The following is a 21343-nucleotide window of genomic DNA, read 5'->3' on the forward strand; positions in this document are numbered from 1 at the left end:
ATCCCTGGCCTCACTCAGTGGGTTAAGAATCCAGTGTTACCACAAGCTATGGTGTAGGTTGCAGATGCAGCTCAGATCTGACATTGCTGTGGCTATGGCATAGGCTGACAGGTGCAGCTCCAATTCAACCCCTAGCCTGGGAATTTCCATATGCCACGGATACAGTCTTTAAAAATAAAACACTTCCAACAAACAAAAGTCCAGGACCAGATGGCTTCACAGGTGACTTCTAGCAAACATTCAGAAAAGAGTTAACATCTATTCTTCTGAAATTTTTCCAAAAAGTTGCAGAGGAAGAAATACTCCAAAACTCATTCTATGAGACCACTGCTACCCTGACATCAAAACCAAAGATACCACCAAAAAAGAAAATTACCAGGCCAATATCACTGATGAACACAAATGCAAAAATCCTCAAAAAATACTAGCAAACTGAATAAAACAGCACATTAAAAGGATCAAAAACCATGATCAAGTGAGGTTTATCTCACGGATGCAAGGATTTTTCAACATCCGCAAATTAGGGTGATACATTGCACTAACAAATTGAGAATAAAAAAAACCATATAATAACCTTAATAGATGCAGCTTTTGACAAATTCCAACACCTATTTCTGATAAAAAAAAAAAAACCTCCAGAAAGTGGGCATAGAGGGAACCTACCTCAACATAATAAAGGCCACATGTGACAAACCCACAGCTAACATCATTCTCAATGGTGAAAAGCTGAAAGCCTTTCCACTAAAATCAGGAACAAGAGAAGGATGTCCACTCTTGCCACTTTTATTCAACATAGTTTTGGAAGTCCTAGCCATGGCAATCAGAGAAGAAAAAGAAATAAAAGGAAATCCAAATTGTCAAGCAAGAAGTAAAACTCACTGCAGATGACATGATACTCTACATAGAAAATTCTAATAATGCTATGAGAAAACTACTAGAGTTCATCGATGAATGTGGTAAAGTTGCAGGATACAAAATTAATACACAGAAATTGATTGCATTTCTATACACTAACAATGAAAGATCAGCAAGAAAAATTGGGGAAAAAAATCCACTATCGCATCAGAAAAAATAAAATACCTAAAAATAAACCTACCTAAAGAGACAAAAGACCTGTACCCTAAAAATTATAGAGGCTGATGAAAGAAAGGAAACACAAATGTGTGGAAAAATATACCATACTCTTTGATTAGAAGAATCAATGTGTCAAAATGATTATACTACCCAAGGCAATCTACACATTCAATGCAATCCCTATCAAATTACCAATGGCATTTTTCACATAATTAGAACAAAAAATTTTATTTTATTTTTTAAATTTTTTATCTATTATTTGCCAATGTCTGTATTTATTTATTTATTTATTTATTTTTTTTTAGGGCCACACCCTTGGCATATGGAGGTTCCCAGGCCAGGGGTCCAATCGGAGCTGAAGAAGCCATTGGCCTATGCCACAGCCACAGCAATGTGGGATCTGAGCCGCATCTGCAACCTACACCACAGCTCAGGGCAACGCCAGATCCTTAACCCACTGAGCAAGGCCAGGGATCGAACCTGCAACCTCATGGTTCCTAGTCTGATTTGATAACCACTGAGCCACAATGGGAACTCCAAAAAATTTTAAAAGCTTTATGGAAATATAAAAAACCCTCAGTAGACAAAGTAACCCTGAGCAAGAAAAATGGAGCTGGAGGAATCAGGCTGCCTGTCTTCAGACTATATTTCAAAGCTACGGTCATCAAAATAGTATGGTACTTGCACAAAACCAGACATATAGATCAGGAGTCAGGATAGAAAGCCTAGAAATAAACCTGTGCACCTATGGTAAACTAATCTACAACAAAGGAGGCAAGAATATACAATAAAGAAAAGACTGGGTTCAATAAGTGGTACTGGGGAAACATGACAGCTACACATCAAAGCATGAAATTAGAACACTAACACCACACACAAAAATAAATTCAAAATGGATTAAAGATCTAAATACAAGACCGGATATTATAAAACCCTTAGAGGAAAACAGGCAGAACACTCTCTGACATTAACTATGGCATTTCTTCTCAGATCCACTGCCTAAAATAATGAAAATAAAAACAAATGGACCTAATTAAACTTCAAAGTTTTTGCACATCAAAGGGATCCATAAACAAAGTGAAAAGACACTCCATGGAATGGCAGAAATAGTTGAATAATTGAGGAAGCAACTGACAAGGGATTAATCTCCAAAATATAAACAACTTATACAGGTCAATTAAAAAAAAAAAAACCCCAAAAACCCAATCAAAAAATGGGCAGAATATCTGCATAGACAGTTCTCCAAAGAAGACATACGGTGGCCAAAAACTCATGAAAAGATGCTCAACATTGCTAATTATTAGAGAAATGCAAGTCAAAACAATTCTGAGGTATCACCTTACACCAACCAGAATGGCCATCATCAAAAAGTCTTCAAGGAATAAATACTGGTGAGGGTTTGCAGAAAAGGGAACCTTCTTATACTGTTGGTGGGAATGTAAATTGATACAAACCTTATGGAAAACAGTATGGAGGATCCTCAAAAAACCAAAAATAGAATTACCATCTATCTGGAGAGGATCATGATTTGAAAAGATACGTGCACCCCAATGTTCACTGCAACACTATTTACAATAGCCAAGACATAGAAACAACCAAAATGTCTACTGACAGAGGAATGGATAAAGACGAGGTGGTTCATACATACAATGGAATATTGAATGAATGAAACACAAGAATGAAATAATGCCATTTGCAGCAACATGAATGGACCTAGAAATTATCATACTAAGTGAAGACAATCATAGGATATCACTTGTATGTGGAATATAAAAAACAGGAACAAATGAACTTATTTGCAGAAGAGATATAGACTGAGACTTGAAAAACAAACTTATGTTTACAAAAGGGGACAGATGGGGGGCGGGGAGGGATGGATTGGGTGTCTGGAACTGGGCATATGCACATTAAGGTATATGGAATGATTGGCCAATGGGGACCTACTATATAGCACAGAGAACTCTACCCTATATTCTGTGATAATCTATGTGGGAAAAGAATCTGAAAGAGAATGGATATGTGTATATGTATAATTGAATCACTTTGCTCTAAGGCAGAAATTATCACAACATTGTAAATCAACTATACTTAGGTAAAACTTTAAAAAATGAAAAAAAAAAAAGGAAAAGTTTCTGGCTGGTGGAAATGTGTCCTCTGGTGGACCTCTACTACACACATTTTGTAAAGAATAAATTAGTTGTGGTATTATTCTAACTTAAAATCAGCTGGCCCTTTCTGAACACCAGCTCTTACTAGACATTCCATTAAGAGTTTTACATGCATTATTATTTTGATTTTCACAAGTACCCTAAGGAGTGGAAATTACTATTCTCATTATAGAGCCAAGAAAAGTGAAGATTAAAGGGATATAAAGAAACTCACCTAAGGTCTTCATTGTTTGTTAACAAAAGAGCCAGAATTCAATTCAAATACCCAAGTCTGACTCCAGAAATACTTGTAAATACGGAGAGAAAAACATACTACAAACCACTGTAAGCACTGTTTTTTAAAATTGATATAATGGTGGTTACTACTTTAGATAATAGAAAGTATGTAGTGAGGGGGGTCAATGGAAGCCCTCCCAAAATATGTGCCCATCTTTTCACCCCTGGAGCCTATTCATGTTATCTTGTTTGTAAAAGGAGTCTTTGCATATGTAATCAAACAAAAGATCTTGAGATGAGATTATTTTTTATGGGCTCTAAAGGCCATGATGTGGGCTTATAAAGGAAAGGTCCTCCCCTAGCGCCTTCAGAGGGAGTGTAGCTCTGTCAAATGCTTGATTTTGGACTTGTGGCTCTCAGAATTCTCAGAATAAATTTCTGTTGTTTTGAGCCACCAATTAGTAGCAATTTATTACAACATCCACAAGAGACAAGTGAAGGGGGCAATACAATTGAGAGGTAAGGGCACCTGACTTAGGACGGCAATCCCAACTCTGACCTTCAGTACATGTGAACTTGGCATGTCGCTTCCCAGAGCCTCAATTTCCTTACGTGGAAAACACCTGCAAGTAAGACCATTTAAATCCCCTGTGATCTATAAATCAAGGGTTGAAGTGCTTTGCTCTTATTTTCTCCACCAGTAGCCAGTGGGTGGGGCAGTAATTGTGTGGAGACCTTTTTCTTGGCAAAAATGTTTAGTATTTGTTGTAAAGCTGGTTTATTGTTACTGAATTCTGTTAGCTTTTGCTTATCTGTAAAGCTTTTGCTTTCTTCTTCAAATCTGAATGAGAGCATTGCTGGGTAAAATAATCTTGGTTGGAGGTTTTTTTCTTTCATCATGTTAAGTATATCATGCCACCCTCTTCTGGCCTGCAAAGTTTTCACTGAAAAATCTGCCAATAACCTTATCAGAGTTCCCTTTTATTTTATTTGTTTCTTTTCCTTGGCTGCTTTTAATATTTTCTCTGTCCTTAATTTTGGTCAGTTTGATTAATATGTGTCTTGGGGTGTTCCTCCTTGGGTTTATCTTACATGGTACTTGTTGTGCTTCCTGGATTTGAGTGAGTGGTTCCTTTCCCATGTTAGGGAAGTGTTCGGCTATTATCTCTTCAAGTATTTTTTCTGGCCCTTTCTCTCCCTCTTCTCTTTCTGGCGCCCCTATAACATGGATGTTGGTGCACTTAATGTTGTCCCAGAGTTCTCTGAGAATTTCTTACCTTCTTTTCAATCTTTATTCTCTTTTCTGTTCTGCATCAGTGATTTCCACTAGTCTGTACTCCACCTCACTTATTCATTCTTCTGCCTCCTGTATTCTTCTGTTCGCTGCTTCTAATCAATTTTTTCAGTTATGGTATTTTGCATCTCTTCTTGCTTAAGTTTTATACCTTGTATTTCTTTGCTCAGTGTTTCCTGTAAATTATCCATCTTTGCCTCCAGTTTCTTTCCAATGTCTTGCATCATCTTCAGTATCAACAGTCTAAAGTCTTTTTCCTGGAGGCTGAAAATCTCCTCATCACTTAGCTGTATTTCTGTTTTTTTCTTTCTCCCTTATAAAAGTTATAGTTCTTTGCCTTTTCATTTTTACAGGTTTTTGGTGTGGTGACCTTTTTACAGGTAATAGAGTTGTAGCCTCACTTACTTCTGATGTCTGTCCCCCTTGTGGCTGAAGTTGGAACAGGGGATTGCTGTAGGCTTCCTGATGGAAAGGACTGGTGCCTGCCCACTGGTAGGTGGAGCTAATCCCTATTTCTCTGATGGGTGGAGCTTTGTCTCTGGGTGAGATTAGAGGGGGCTGTGTGCCTGGGGGTTCTTTAGACAGCCTGTTTACTGATGGGCGGGGCTATGATCCCACCTGGGTTACTGTTAGGCCTGGGCTTCTCAGGGCTGATGGGTGGGGCCAGATTTTTCCAAAATGGCCACCTCCAGAGAAACACACACTGATGAGTATTCCTAAGAGCTTTGCCTCCAATGCTCTTCCCCAACAACAAGCCATGGCCACCTTGTTTCCCCAGGAGGTCCTACAAGAACTGCAGTCAGGTCTGACCCAGATTCCTATGGAGACTTTTCTTTGCCCTGGGACCCAGACTTTGAAAGTTTGTGTGTGCCTTTCAAGAATGGGGTCTCTGTTTCCCCCAGCCCCGTGTCCTTCAATGCCAGATGCTCCAGGGGCTCTTTCTCCCAATGTCAGATCCCTAGGCATGTGGACTTGATGTTGCGCTGAGAACTCTCACTCCTGTAGGTGAGTCTCTGTGAAACGGTTACTTTTCAGTCTGTGGGGCTTCCCACCCAGGAGGTATGGGATTGCTTATATCACATAATCACCCCTCCTACCTCTTGATGTGGCTTCCTCTTTGTTTTATGGAGTAGGATATCTTTTTGAAAATTTCCAGTCCATTTGATTGAAGGTTGCTCAGCATTTGGTTGTAATTTTGTTGTTTTGATGAGAGAAGTTGAGCTCCAGTCCTTCTATTCCACCACCTTAATCTTGTCTGTGGCAGAAATGCTTAAAGATGAACAAGTAAAGCTCCTCCTTGGGAAGTATGACAAATACGCCATTTGTATTGAAAAATAAAAGATTCCCTCTGTATGGTGATCTGAAGCCAAAGACTACTTGCCTCTAATTCCCAGGTGCAAATTTTAAAGGAAAATAAAAGATGCCAGACAATATGGGGGGGGTAGCATCTGCCCTTTAGTGATATGTGTATCTTAATGGAGTAGAAGTCTTATTAAAGGTACTACTATTTGGCTAAGGCACAGCCTAATCCTTCCCCCTACTGTGAATGTTGCTCAATTCTTTTTTTTTTTTTTTTTTTTTTAATAAGGCAGGGTTATCAGGCCTAATTCCTTGTCTGATAGTAAAATTCATAGTAAATGTACCTTTTTCCAGCAGGTGGCTTGCCAGTAATTGCACAACTAGGAAAAGCTGGTGTTCTATTTTAAGAACCATAACGTTTTATTCTATGCAATAGACAGCACAATTTGGAGGGCTTGCTTATGAGTTCATTACACAGGAAGAGAAAATTAAGAATCAGTAACAATCTTTAAAAAGAAATCCATAGAAAGACAACAGAACTGTCACTTATGGAATTGTAGCTCTCTTGGCTAAACCTGGGATATATTTTCTCATTATAATTTTCACAAGATTGCTGGAAACTTTCCTTTGCATATTTGATTATAATTTCCAGTTCAACTTTCTAGCAAAATAGTTCAGTTTCTGTAAATCCAACTGAGAAGAGAATGAGTAGGGAGCCTCTTGCTTGCTGTTCAGGGCCTGGCCAGAGTGGTCACCACATGAATGTGGAGTGAACAAATGGGGCTCATCCTCAGCCCAGTTTGAACATAACAGAGCACTTCGTTGGAGTCACATCAGCATGGAAAACACCGTGTTCTCACACTGGGCTTAATCGGTAGTAGTTATGAAATGCACACATGTGCAGAGAGCCAGGCTGGCGACTGGTATTGAGAACTGCCTAGAACCCTCTCTTTGGAGGTGTTTGCCTTTTCCCGACAAGAGTCAAAACACTACCCAATGAGATCACACTATGCTTGCACAAATCCCCACCAACCCAGGGTACTTTCAAGAGATGAACACAAAACAGATTAGGAAGGTACAGGAGGTTGAAAGGAGCTAGAGGGAGAGAAACTGCTGAAGGAGAAAAAATGTAAAAAAAAAAACAAACAAAAAAAAAGGGATCATACACTTTCTCCTACCAAGCTTATCCTAACTTAACTCCCAACTAAGTAACCAACTGATTTCCTTTTTCTCTTCCTTAAATTGGTATTGAGAATCTAGTATGTGCCAAGCAATGTGTTAGGCACTCAAGATACAGAGATGGACAACACAGGCACAATTCCTGCTGTCATGGCACTTATATTCTGGGCAAGCTGATGCCGGGTAAGAGTAACACATGGTTCCTGATGTGAAAGGGAGATGCTGGTCCCACTCTAGTCTCCAGCCATGTTTAGATCAAGAAGGCTTCCCTGATATCCTGAGGCTGCCAGTCTCCTCTTCTGACTAATTGACAGTAGTCACCTATCTCATGACAAGAAAAAAAAAATTTTAACCACATGTGGTGATGGATGTTAACTTACTTTGGTCATCACTTTGCAATACATACATATTTCAGACTATTATGCTATATATCTTAAACTTACATAATGTTCTATGTGAATTATATCTCAATAAAATTGGGGGAGAAAGGAAAATACAATAAAATATGCCATGGAGGGTTGAGATTTTGAAAAAGAAAGCAAATAAGAAAAAAGCAGAATGCCATCTATTAACTGCTAGTTAATACCTTTCTAAAAAGCATTGAAACTCCTCAACAGCTGGGAGAGAGCCTTCTCCCTATCTGGTTAGACCCAGAGTTTATACAGTGCTAGCCATATAACAGGTTTTAAGTAAAAGCCGGGGGAGGATATAACATTGTACTGAATCTAATATTCAGAAAAATCAAATGAGCTTTGTATAATCAATTATTTCACTCTGAGGTCAGAATATTTTAAAATGAGTAAGTCAATAACTTGCAAACAGGAAGTGCTAAATGAATGAATGAATAAATGAACGATGGTCTCTTTAAAAAAAGGTAATATTTAAGTTACACTATTTATCATATCAAAAGCCATACAAGGCAAAACACAATCATTCAAAAATCTATGGGGTGCCTCAAAAGCAGTTATTAGAGGGAAGTTCATGGCAATAGAAGCCTTCCCCTAAAAAGAAGAAAAATCTCAAATCAACAACTTAACTACAACCTAAAAGTATTAGAAAAAGAAGAACAGGAATTCCCGTCATGGCTTAGTGGAAACAAATCTGACTAGCATCCACGAGGACGCAGGTTTGATCCCTGGCCTTGCTCAGTGGGTTAAGGATATGGTGCTGCCATGAGCTGTGGTGTAGGTCACAGATGTGGCTTGGGTCTGCTGTGGCTGTGGTGTAGGCCAGCAGCTACAGCTCTGATTTGACCCCTGGCGTGTGAACCTCCACATGCCGTGGGTGAGGCCCTAAAAAAAAAAAAAAAAAAAAAAGAACAAACAAAACCTAACGTCAGCAGAAGGAAGGAAATCATAAACATCAGAGAGAAAATCAATAAAATAGAGACTCAAAAATACAATAGAGAGAATGATCAAGATGGCGGAGGAATGAGACATCACATTCACCTTCTCCCACAAATACAACCAAACAACACATCTGTAAGTAGAACAATTCACAGAGAACATCTACTGAGTGCTGGCAGAAGAACTTAAACCTCCAAAAAGGGCATAAACCCTCGACATGACTGGGTAGAACGAAAGAAAAAGAGAGAAAGAAAAGCAATCAGGACAGGACTAGCAATCCTGAGAAGGAGTTGTGAAAGAGAAAAGGAACCCACACCCTGAGAAGCCACCTAACCTACTGGGAGCTCAGTCAAGATGAAGGGACCTCAAAGTCTCCGAGAAAAGCACAGCAGCTGGACTGAGAAGGACAAAGCAGAGTGAGAGCTGCAAGATTATCTGTACCACCCCCCTGGACACCACAGCCTAAGATGCTCCAGTGGGGGCTGGGTGCTCAGACTTAGGCTTTGGACGTCAGTTCTGGGGAGAGGACTATGGTTGGCTGTATGGAGATAGCCTGAGGGGCTAAGGAGCAGTGTGCCATGGACTGGGGAATGGTATGCCATGCGCTGGGGAGCAGAACCTGGGAGGAGGCCTGGGCCCATAGGAGAAGCAAGGTGCCACTGTTGGAGAGGGCGAGAGGAAGAGGGGTGGACTGCCATAGGAATCTCCCTGCATACGCAGGCTCTGAGGCTGGGGCACCTCTGGCACAGGCTATAGGTGGCAAGAGGCCACTTGCACAGGCTATGGGAGATCAGGCACTTCTTCTGCAGGCTACAGGTGGCCAGGAACCTCTTGTGTGGGCTAAGAGCATGGGGGGGCTAAGCACTACATGGTGCCTCATGTGTGTTCTAAAGGCAGTGGGAACAAACCACAGTAGTCATCTCAGAAACCAGAGGGAGGAGTGACCTACCACCATTAGGGGTCTGTGAACAGGCTCCACCTGCAGCCCTAGTCACCTCAGAGGTCGGCAAAAAAAAAAAAAAGAGGACTGCAACTGGGCATCAGCCATTGTTGGTCTCACTCCCCTGGGGACACACCCACCCTGCTGCTGCCACTGCAAATGATCCAATCACTCCGGTCTACAGGAAACTCACCTTAGAGCAAAGGACACATATAGATTGAAAGTGAGGGGACAGGAAAAGATATTTCATGCCAACGGACAAGACAGGAAAGCAGGAGTTGCAATACTCCTATCAGACAAAATAGACTTTAAAGTGAAGTCCATTAACAAAGACAAAGAAGGACACTATTTAATGGTAAAAGGATCCATTCAAGAAGAGGATATTATAATCAGCAATATCTATGCCCCTAATATAGGAGCACCAGATACATACAACAAATACTAACAGACATAAAAAGAGGAATTGATGGGAATACAATAATAGTAGAAGATTTGACCACCCCACTCACATCAATGGACAGACCCTCTAGACAGAAAATCACTAAGGCAACAGAGATCCTAAATGACATCATAGAAAAGTTGGACTTAATTGATATTTTCAGGACATTATATCCAAAAACATCAGAATATACATTCTTTTTAAGTGCACAAGGAGCATTCTCAAGGATTGAGCACATACTGGGGCACAAAGCTAACCTCAACAAATTTAAGAGTATAGAAATTATTTCAAGTATCTTTTCTGACCAAAATGGCATTAAACTATAAATTAACCACAGGAAAAGATATGAGAAAAAAACTGACTACATGGAAACTAAACAACATGCTACTAAAAAACCAATGGGTCAATGAGGAAATCAAGAAGGAAATTAAAAAAATACCTCGAGACAAATGATAATGAAGACAAAACCATTCAAAATCTGTGGGATGCCACAAAAGCAGTGCTTAGAGGGAAATTCATAGCAACGCAGGCCTTCCTCAAAAAAGAAGAAAAATCTCAAATTGACAGCTTAACCCAACACCTAAATGACTTAGAAAAAAAATGACAAAACTTAAAGTAAGCAGAAGGAAGGAAATCATAAAGATCAGAGGGGAAATCAATAAAATAAAGATTCAAAAAACAATTGAAAAAAAAATCAATAAAACTAAGAGCTGGTTCTTTGAAAAGGTAAACAAAATTGACAAACCTCTGGCCAGACTCACCAAAAAGGAGAGAAAAAAAACCCCAATAAAATAAAGAGGAACAATTACAATTTATACTGCAGAAATACAAAAGACTATAAGAGAATACTATGAACAATTATATGCCAAAAAACTAGACAACCTAGAAGAAACGGACAACTTTCTAGAGACTTATAGCCTGACAAAACTGAATCAAGAAGAAGTAGATCAACTGAACAGACCAATCACTAGAAATGAAATGGAATATGTAATAAAAGCACTTCCTACAACAAAAGTCCAGGACCAGATGGATTCAAAGGCAAATCCTACCAAACATACAAAGAGGAACTTGTACCCAAACTCCTTAAACTTTTCCAAAAGATTTAAGAAGATGAAGGAACATTCTCAAAGACATTCTATGAAGTCACCATCACCATAATATGAAAGCCAAAGATACTACCAAAAAAGATAATTATAGGCCAATATATTTGATGAATATGGATGTAAAAATTCTCAACAAAATTTCAGCCAACCGAATCCAACAACATACAAAAAAAAAATCATATACCATGACCAAGTGGGATTCAGCACAGGTTCACAAGGATGGTTCAACATATGCAAATCAATCAATGTCATACACCACATTAATGAAAAAAGTCAAAAACCACATGATCATCCCAACTGATGCAGAAAGAGCATTTGACAAAAATCCAACATCCAACTCTTACCAAAGTGGGTATAGAGGGAAGATATCTCAACCTATTTCAAAATGAAATTCAAAAAGCTGAAAGCCTTTCTGCTAAAATCTGGAACAAGATAAGGATGCCCACTCTCACCACTTTTATTCAACATAGTATTGGAAGTACTAGCCACAGCAATCTGACACAAAAGAAACAAAAAGTATCTAAATTGGAAGAGAAGAGGTAAAACTGTCACTCTATACAGATGATGTGATGCTCTATATAGACCACACAAAAACTATCAACGAATCAGCAAAGTAGCAGGATATAAGATTAACATTCAGAAATAAGTTGCATTTCTATATATTAACAATGAAACATTAGAAAATGAATATATAACAGTACCTTTTAAAATCACATCCCCCAAAATTAAAGACCTAGGAATAAACCTGATCAAGGAGGTGAAAGACTTATATGCTGAGAAAATTAATCATTAATTAATTAATGCTCTGCATATTAACCAAGGAAATTAAAGAGGATTCAAAGAAATGGAAAGATATTCCATGGACATGGAGAACAGATTTGTGGTTGCCAAGGGGGAGGGGAGGGAGTGGGATGGACCGGAGTTGGGGGTTAGTAGAGGCAAACTATAGCATGTGGAGTGGATTAGCAATGAGGTCCTGCTGTATAGCACAAGGAAATGTATCTATTGTGATGAGACATGATGGAATATGAGACAAACAATATATACACATGTGTAACTGGGTCACTCTGCTACATAGTAGAAACTGACAGAACACTGTAAATCAACTGTAATAAAAAATTAAGCAATACTCAAAAAGGAAAAAAAAAGCTTATAAAAGGGTACTACAGTAGTACCCTTTTATAAGCTTTTTTTTTTTTCTTTAATTGAGCAGGTCCACTTACAGGTTTTTTTTTTTTTTTTTCATGAAATACTGCAGCATTACACCAACTGTGGTAGACTGAATTTGCAGCACAATGAATCTCAGATGAGGAAGGCTGACTTGTGCTATTTTCAGATTTTTGACTGTTCAGAGTGTCAGCACCTCAAACCTCTGCATTATTCCAGAGTCAACTGTATTTATATCTCCACTTCACAGATAAAGACTTTGAGGTTCTGAGTTGTTTAGAGACTTGACAAAGGTCAGGCTGCCAGAGAGAAGTAGAGATAGGATTCAAACCTAGGTGATTTCAATAGCTCTGAAAATCAAGTTTTGCTGCCCTCCATCCCCACCCCACCATGGGTAACCCCAGATGAATCTGGCTTTGGGAAATGCTTTCCTGGCATTCCATGGTTTTTGCCTGGTCTCTTTCTTGAGGCAGACTTCAAATATCTTGTTTTGTTTTCACGTTTTGGATATATTTAGATTTTTTTTAAACTATTTCTTTTGAGCACTGGAAGGTTAGTCTATTATCATAGATGTTGCATGTACATCTCCCTTCTCATGTTCAGGTCTGAAAAATTAGGTGAGACTGCTTTCTTCACGTATAGATTTTAAGAGGTTCCAGGAAGCTGTCCCTATTCACAAAATCTCCCCCACTTGCTTCTTGATGTTTAAAATTCCACCAGTATGGCTTTATTGCTTGGCTTCAGGTCATGTCCTTTAATTAAAATTCAAAAACACAGTAAACAGCTAAGTAACACTCTAAGCCAAGCAGCTTGTCAGCCTGTCTGTCTTCCTTCTCCCATCCATCCTTTCCTTCAATAAATATTTTAGCTGGGTAATGGGTGCTCAGGTTTAAAGGTAAATAAGTGGTCTCTAACCTCTGAAGAGAAAGTGTGAAAAAGAAAAACATTATTTTAGATACTATGATGGAAACATCATGAAATGTAGGGAAACCCTCAAGGGATATTGCTCTACTTGGAGTGTAGCTATCTCTTAAGCCTGAAGTAGTTTACACTTCAGTAAGAATGAACTGCAAAGATTTTTTTCCAAGAGGTATATTTTGGTGATAGGAAAAAAAGGTTTGGAGTGTGAATTCACTGGAATAATGTATTTATAGAGAAGGAAGTACTGTGAGAAAAAAAGTTCACGAAAAAACACCGGGAATCAAAGTCATAACTTAGAGTAGACTGGGCCCTTCTTACTTACATGAGCCTACACAATTGTTAGACCATGTATTAAAAAACTATAATAAAAGAAAAATCAAGTATTTTTGCAAAAGGGCTTATTATCTATTCCACAGGGAAAAAAAAAAACATTATTGTGACTGACTGATAGCCAGAGGCAAGCGCTTCTTAATTGAATGTACCAGGGTCAGCAAACCTATAAAGTGCCAGATAGTAAATATTTTAGGCTTTGTGAGCCATATGGTCCCCGTAGTGGCTACTCAATTCTGTGCTTGCAGTGTGAAAGCAGCCACCGACCATGTTTAAATGAATAGATGCAGCTGTGTTCAAGATTTGGGCCATAGGCCATGGTTTGCTAGACCCTGGCTTCTCCTACTTAATGGGCACATTAAAGTCTAAAGTTAAATAGTTAAAGTAAATTTTAAATAAAGGTCAAGTAAGTTTTTTGAGGTGAGGCCCCAGCTTCTCAAAGGTCAGCAGGGCCTGGTGCAGAGCCTTTTTCCTTACACTCTCTGACTGCAGAGCGTGGGAAGCAGTCATCCTCAGGAAGCAGCCCTTTGAACAAATGGCTGCTAGGAAGACGCAGTGACAGCAAGGACAGAGAGGGAGCACAAGACAGGCAGGTAGACAGAGGATCTCTATGCAAAGGCCGTTAGCTTCTTATCAAAAATTTATGCTTAAGGTGAACTTTTTGATTCAAAAAGTATAGATTGAGTGGTTTGTGGCTCATTTTGATGCAAAATTACTCATTCTTAATAGTAATGCAAGAAAGTTTAACATATTCACAGATTATAGTCACTTGGCCTTTCATTTATTCATTCAACAAACACTGCCTACTGCATGCCAAGTATTGTACAAGTCCTGGAGAAACAATACTGAACAATTCAAGTCATCACTAGATACCAAGATGTCCAAATTACCTCCCTTCTGATTCCCTGTGGTAACTTTCCGTAACCTTACACTATTTTATAGTATTTGATTATGACACACTGAACCCCTCAGAGCTTTTTAAGCCCTTTATCCCTCTGAATTTTTAAAAACTTTTTCTGTTACTGCTTCACAAAGACTGCAAAGGTCCATGAAAATTACCTGCATGGCATCTTTTGCAAATGGCTTGGTGCATCATCTCATCAGCTAGCTTTTGTATCTGCTAACTTAATCTTACACTCAAAGCTAGATACAGACTTTACACGCTCTAGGAACCGTTCTTTGATTAAAGACTGTCAGATATTTATCTCCTTCCCCAACACCTTCTCTAGTCAACTGTCTACTCAAAATCTCCACTCAGATGGCCCAGTGGTCCTCAAATGGGACCATTTGCCATCCAGCAGTGCAAGCCAGAAGCTTGGAAATCATTCTTAACAACTTCCCTCCCTTCATTCCTCATGATCTACTGTTCACAAAGTCTAGGTGATTGTACCTCCTAACCTTCTCCTGAATTGAGATACTTCTAATTCCACTGCCTTCCACAGAGCCTAACCTACCAAACCCTCCTACCTGAACCTTCTAATTGCTCTGCTGGAATCCACTCTCACCTAAATCTCATGCATACACTTTATCTGATTATATCAATCCACCCAATGGTTTCATACTGCTCTTACGGTAAAGAAAAAAATCCCTAAACACCCTATTAGACTCTGCAAGATCCACTCCAATCAACACTTTCTTTCTCTGACACTCTTTTTTTTTTTTTTTTTTTTTTTAATCTTTTTAGGGCCGCACCCGAGGCATATGGAAGTTCTCAGGCTAGGGGTAGAATTGGAGCTACAGCTGCTGGCCCACATCACAGCCACGGCAACGTGGGATCCTCAACCCACTGATCAAAGCCAGGGATCAAACACGCATCCTCATGGATGCTACTCAGATTCCTCTCCATTGCACTACAACGGGAACTCCTGACAATACTCTTTTTTTTTTTTTTCCCACCTTCTCTAACACATGTGAATTAGGTATCATTTTAGTCTGTTTGCACCTGGGGAAGATTTACACTGATGGCCCTATTCACCAACCCTTATATCCACACACTTTGCCACATGACAAGTGTTCTCCCACTACTGGTGACACATGATTTTCTGCCCTTGAGTTCAGCCACGTGACTTGCTTTGGTGAGTAGAATCAGACAAGGTACAGAGCCCAGGGTCCAAGTGGCCTTGCACGTTTCCATGTTTCCATTTATCCTCTTGAACCTCTCCCTTCACCATAAGAATAACATGCCCAGGGTACCTCTTTGGTCCTATGAAAAGAATGAGGGACAGGTGGAGTGATCAACTGACCCTCTTTGGACACACAAATTTATAAGAAATAGTAATTAGTTGTTGTTTTAAGCCACTGAGGTTCCAGGTCATTTGTTATGTAGCAAAAGCCAGCTGATATGCTAACACAATGCTTTGCGTTTGCCTATGGCTTTGTAAGTGTCTTCTTAGTTGACATTTAGGTCAAATAGGGTTAAAATCAACAAAGACTGCATAAATGGATCTCATCTTTCCTACCACGAACAGCCAACTCTTGCTTGAGGTCCAGTAATAAAACAATGGTGGGAGTTCCACTGAACTCCATTTATCAGAAACAAATCTGATTAGGAACCATGAGGTTGTGGGTTCAATCCCTGGCCTCTCAGAGTGGGTTAAGGATCCAGCATTGCTGTTAGCTGTGGTGTAAGCAGTGGCTACGGCTCCAATTTGACCCCTACCCTGGGAACCTGCATATGCCGCAATGTGGCCCTCAAAAGATAAACTAGAATAAAATAAATAAATAAAATAAAATAAAACAATGGCTAACTCACTGAGGATTCTGCCATGATTTTTCAATGAAATGAGAGCCTTCCCAACAATCTCACAAATTGGGTGGAATAAACTGGGCTTGGATCTTTCCCTAGTTGCCAGAAGCTTTTCATCCCTGAAAGAAACAGCATATCCACTGCCACAGCCAAGGGAACTAGAAGAAAGTTCAAAAGTGGTTTCTAAAATGACACAATCCACCTGCATTCTAGATAAAGGCACAGTCTGTCATAACAGGCATTTTTAAGATCGTCCTAGATTTAAACAGCACATCTTGTTCCTTTTATCCTTGTTCCCTGAATTTCTCTTTGAAAAGCTACTGACTATTTCCGGCCTTTACATTTTTCTCTACCTGGCAAAACCTATTAGTAGGTGAATGCTAATTAAGCCACAGGACCAATTTGACAATTTGAAAAAGCAAAACGCTGGGCTCCTAAAGAAGACTCTTGAAATTAAGACTCTTTCACCCATAAATATGAAGAGTGGCTTAGAGGCTATAAAACAAAGTGCCCTGACCAATACGCCATCAAGTTTGCTATGTCAGAACAGACGGAAAGACGGAAAAATAGTCAACAGGAGAAAATAAAGACACACACCTGGATCAACCCAATGCGTCTCTCCGAAATAAATTAAAAACAAAACACATATTTTGGTTTTGCACCAACTCACCCCAAATTCCAGACATTTTTAAAGGAGAGGACATTAACTTTCCCAGCTAAAATGTTTTGGATTTTTTCTTTTGCGGGGGAGAGGGTGAGAATATTAGAAATTTGTATAATTTGCTCTTTCTGCCTTTTTAAACCAGCCACATCCAGGTGGTCTTCAAAAGGCCTGGATTCGCAAGAGGGTCACATTTACTGTCTAAAGCCTGACGCACTATTGCCAGCCTGTGTCTTTTCTTCAAGTGCCTTCAAAGATATACAAGAAGAAAGGGAGCTTGACCTCCATTCTTCTTCTTCCCAAACTGCTTGCACCCCTTCTACTTGACTGGCAACCGTCCTAAACACTGTGCCCATCCCCCGCTCCCGCCCGCAGCTGGCAGCCATCACGGCCCAGGACGAAATAGCAACCTGGAGGTCTACTCTGCTCTAGGAAGCTTAGAGCTGTGTTACCCGACGCCTGGGAGTCCGTGGGTCACGGCCGGGGGCTGGGTGGCCTCCTCTCCCTGGAAGGGAGGCTTGAGCAACTGACCTCTCCTCGAGGGGCTGAAGCACGGGCTGTCACTGGGTCCCATTTGGTGCTCAAACAAGTCAGGTGCATTAAGGGCCCTGAAAGGAGTCTGGAGGAGTCTTGAGCCGTGTCTCAAGAGCCACAGAGAGTGCGAAGACTCCTCGGGGCTTCCGAACATCCGGTTGGAAAAGAGACGCGGGGAGCTTACACGCGCCTCTCACCTCCCTCAGGTCTGCACGGCAGCAGCGGCTTGCAGAAGCCCCGCGTGCGCAGTGAGTGCGGTGCGCATGCCCGTGAGCAGTGCCGTACGTGTGCCCATGCGCAGTCCCTCGCGCATGCCCACATGCTCTCCCGCCGCTGTGCCCCTTTAACTTGCTCAGAGTGCGCGAAGTGGAAACTCCTGAGCCTTGCGGGCTGAAGTGGAGAAGATTGCCCTGGTTCTGACAGTGCTTCTTCCGCAGGCTTATCCAGGAGCGTGTGGAAGAGAGACCCTGCATCCTCAGAACTGCGCCTCTGGGAGGGCTCTTCACGTGGCCAAGAGGACCGGTGGCTGGAAGCTTCCAGTTGACACCGTCGGAGTTACTGTTCCCCCAACCACTTCCCTCGCCCCAACCAGGGCGAGGGAAGTGCCTCTCTTACTCTGGTGTGACTTCATCCTTCTCCAGAGGATAATGGTGAGCAGGTTGCTCCATCTTAAGTAAGGAAGAGCTGAGTGCGGAATCAGCTGGAACGAGGAGATGGAGGTGAGCCAAAAAAAAGGTGTCAAATTAGGGAATGCCTCGTTAACATTACCATCTGTTATGTTTTGTGGGTAATTAATGTAAGTCCAACCTTCCCATTCAAATTGTTATGTTGAAATTCATGTTACAAAATTAAGTCGTTTAGTCTTTGCTCTCTGCATCAGGGAGGACCTTCTTTTCTCATAGGGGTTTGAGTAGGTGAATAATGGAAATGAAGCTAAGGTGGACTCAGCCACAAGCTTTACTTAGGGGCTGAAGAATGGAGAAGTGGGAAGTAAGTTCACCACCAACTTCTCACCCGTCTGGTGAGACTGATTTACTTCTCAGGAGGAAAGACAAAGGGAGCAGGTGAGGATAATGATGGGCAGGGCTTTTTCCGAGGGAGTGGGGAGCCACCCCTTTCTTATCCTCTTTTGGTCCTTAATGTCCGGTCCTGGTGGCTAGTAGGTTTGTCATTTAATATGCTAATATAGTGAAAAAACACATAATGAGACTGAGGGTCTGTTGGAGATCAATTTCGTCACCATCTTGGTCCCAGGTGGTTCCATTTTTTTTTTTCTTTTGTGTGTCGCTTCCTTCCTTATCTCTGGACCCTTTAACTTAAAGTTTATGTTAACTCTTGCTAAAAAGTGGAGGTGGGTGGGCATTGGCAGGATTTGAGCAAGGACACAGCAGATAAAGGTGGGGTGTGAAGGATGTTGAGCAAAGACATGGAGTAGCTCTGGCAATATTTACTGTTCGCTTAATATCCCTTCCAGGTTTAAACAAAAAGCTTTTAAAAAACTTGGTGACCCAAGAGACATTTTGGAAGTCACAAGGTTCATCACCTTTTGACTGTTCTGTTTTAAGAGATTCAAATATACGATCAATGTAAGTGTTTTGGTGTATTCTAGGAATGTAAGGATGTAAGAACAGGAAAAACAAGTCTCCTTCTCTCAATGTCTAAATTAACAGAAAGAGACATGATCTCAAAGATACTAATGTAGAGTATTTGGCAGGAGACATTCTAGATTCTATCCATCCCCATGTTCTGGAAAAATATCTTGCAAGTTTGAAAAGAAAAACCCAGATGTCACCCAATTTCTTGTGATTAGGGGTGTTTTCTGTGATTCACTAATGCAGAATTACCTCCCAATTAAGCTCTTCTTATGTTCAAGCAAATCTGATTCTACCATTTGCCAACTTGATTCATGGTGATATGGAGATAACTTGGTATTCCAAGTTTTGTAGTTCTCCATATGAACAAAGTAGTAGCCTATGGGAAAGCATCAGTCCTTGCATATCCTATCAATTATTGCATGAGAGTCAACTCCTGATTATATACAGATGTGGTGTGACTGTGGAACAGATAATATAACCATCTTCCCTTGCCATGGGCATAGTAGGAGGGGGTTTCAGCCTTGGTGGATGGAGCATTACTAATTCTATCAGTAACATATCTGCCATCTCAAATAATAGCTTTAGCAAGCCTGTAATTCTAACGCAATTTGGAACCCTTTGAGAATGGACACCTTTGGACAGCCCAATTTTAAGGAGAGCTAATAATTCACTTTTTTGGTGCTGTATAATTTTAATTGCACTGACAGCACTTTTTAGTAGAACTTTTTCTGCTGTGTATTATTTGCATCCTCTACTTAAGAATAGAGAACACCAAAAACCAGTACATTCTTGATGACACGTCCTTCTATGTTGTCACTCATGAAGTGTAGTTTATGACTGTGTTTACTGTAGTTCTGTGGAGATGACAATACTTATTAAATTGTCACACTTTTTTAAAATAGCAGATGATTATTATCCCACACGAAATAGCCTCACACTGATGTACTCCCGAATTTTTATTCATTACTTCTCATTATAGTTTTGTACTTGCCTACAGAGACACTTTCCTTCCTTTGTTTCTTCTAATCTGTTTCAGGTGTAGAAGTCCAATTACCTTGTGTCAAGAGAATTATTAAATTCTTAGCTTTATCCGTGAAAGGGAGGAACCCAGCATCATGATAGTGTTATGACAGGGCTGTGATACTGATTTTGGGGACTCTGTGTTCTCTGACATTGACCGTCTGGCTCTCCTCTGGTTTAAAGCCAAGTGCAACTAGCAGGTACTGGATTTTAGACTGGAGAGTTGTTAAGGGAACCGCTTAGATACCAACTAAAGTCAGACTCTTATCTACAAAAGAAATCTGCAGTTTTTATTGCTGAGTTTGCTTTGATATTTTGAACTGAGGACTCAAGTGTTAAAAAACTTCACACGTAGAACAAAAATGCATGATGTATCCTTGTTTTGTGGGCAAGGGGAGAGAGTAATACCAGTTAGGAAACTTAGATTTTGGTTAATGTGGGGTTGAACTGGTTTGGATTTTAGATTGGTAATTTCTGGATGATACCAGCTTCACGAAGAAGAATGAAAAGACCCCTTTTGGTCATTGATGAAAACAGGTGTATTAGGTCTCTTTGCAGGTCCTTGGAAGGCCAGTTCTTTATTCTCCCAACAAACAAATGGCTGAGCTGAGGACTGGAGTTAGGGGTGTTTCCATGCACATACACACCCAGAGGATTTTACTGTGTTGTCTTTCATAGTGTTGTCCAAGTTCTGGGCAGCAACATCGGTCATGGATTTCGGTATGCTCGTGTAGGCACTGGTGTCATAGTTCTATCAGAATTCTTAATCCTGGAGTTGCCCCAGTGTTCTTGTGCCTTCTTTCTCCTCCTTGTAGAGGTTAAGACCCTGCTTCAGATTTCCTTTCTAGTCTCTTGACATAGAGTGTGGTGGTCAATAGGTGGTAATTACACCCAGTGGGACTTACGGTCATTAAGTATTATTTACTGGCCAGTGTCTCAAATATTAAACCTGAGCCAGTAGTAACTGCTGACATGACTCACTGCAGAGCAGAGGTACTTGAAATATAGCAGAGCTTTGGGAGGCTGTTTGCAGAGAAGGGGAGCCCAGGCCCTAGAGTAAACCATCTGCTTGCTCTCTCTACCTCACCACTAGCTAGCCCTGTGACCGCAGACAAACCAGTCCCCCTCTGTCAGCCTCCAGGGCACATTCCTGAAAGGATTATTGAAGTCCCCCCTTGAGGAGTTCCCGTCATGGCACAGCGGAAACGAATCTGAGTAGGAACCACGAAGTTGCGGGTTTGATCCCTGGCCTCGCTTACTGGGTTAAGGATCTGGCGTTGCGGTGAGCTGTGGTGTAGGTCACAGACACAT

At 40.6% G+C, this 21343-nt stretch overlaps 1 protein-coding gene and 1 long non-coding RNA gene across 2 annotated transcripts in view; one reads left to right on the forward strand and one right to left on the reverse strand.

Moving 5' to 3' along the window:
• Positions 1-18317, reverse strand: part of PLEKHG7 (pleckstrin homology and RhoGEF domain containing G7) — an 84981-nt gene extending 66664 nt beyond the window's left edge. Inside the window, 4 exon segments of the mRNA XM_085024909.1 lie at positions 4018-4081; positions 17336-17502; positions 17615-18117; positions 18305-18317. Of these exon segments, the coding sequence (XP_084881035.1) occupies positions 4018-4081; positions 17336-17502; positions 17615-18117; positions 18305-18317 (747 nt within the window).
• Positions 18318-18538: 221 nt separating this feature from the next.
• Positions 18539-21343, forward strand: part of LOC110260821 (uncharacterized) — a 107118-nt gene continuing 104313 nt past the window's right edge. Inside the window, exon 1 of the long non-coding RNA XR_002344329.2 lies at positions 18539-18671. This is a non-coding gene — a long non-coding RNA (uncharacterized LOC110260821). The remainder of the gene's footprint in view (positions 18672-21343) is intronic.

The sequence above is a fragment of the Sus scrofa genome, chromosome 5 (genome assembly GCF_054392235.1).
Source record: "Sus scrofa isolate SSC_HxYL_T2T_F1_AM1 chromosome 5, Sscrofa_HxYL_maternal_Yorkshire_Landrace_v2.0, whole genome shotgun sequence".
In the NCBI taxonomy this organism is placed as follows: Eukaryota; Metazoa; Chordata; class Mammalia; order Artiodactyla; family Suidae; genus Sus; species Sus scrofa.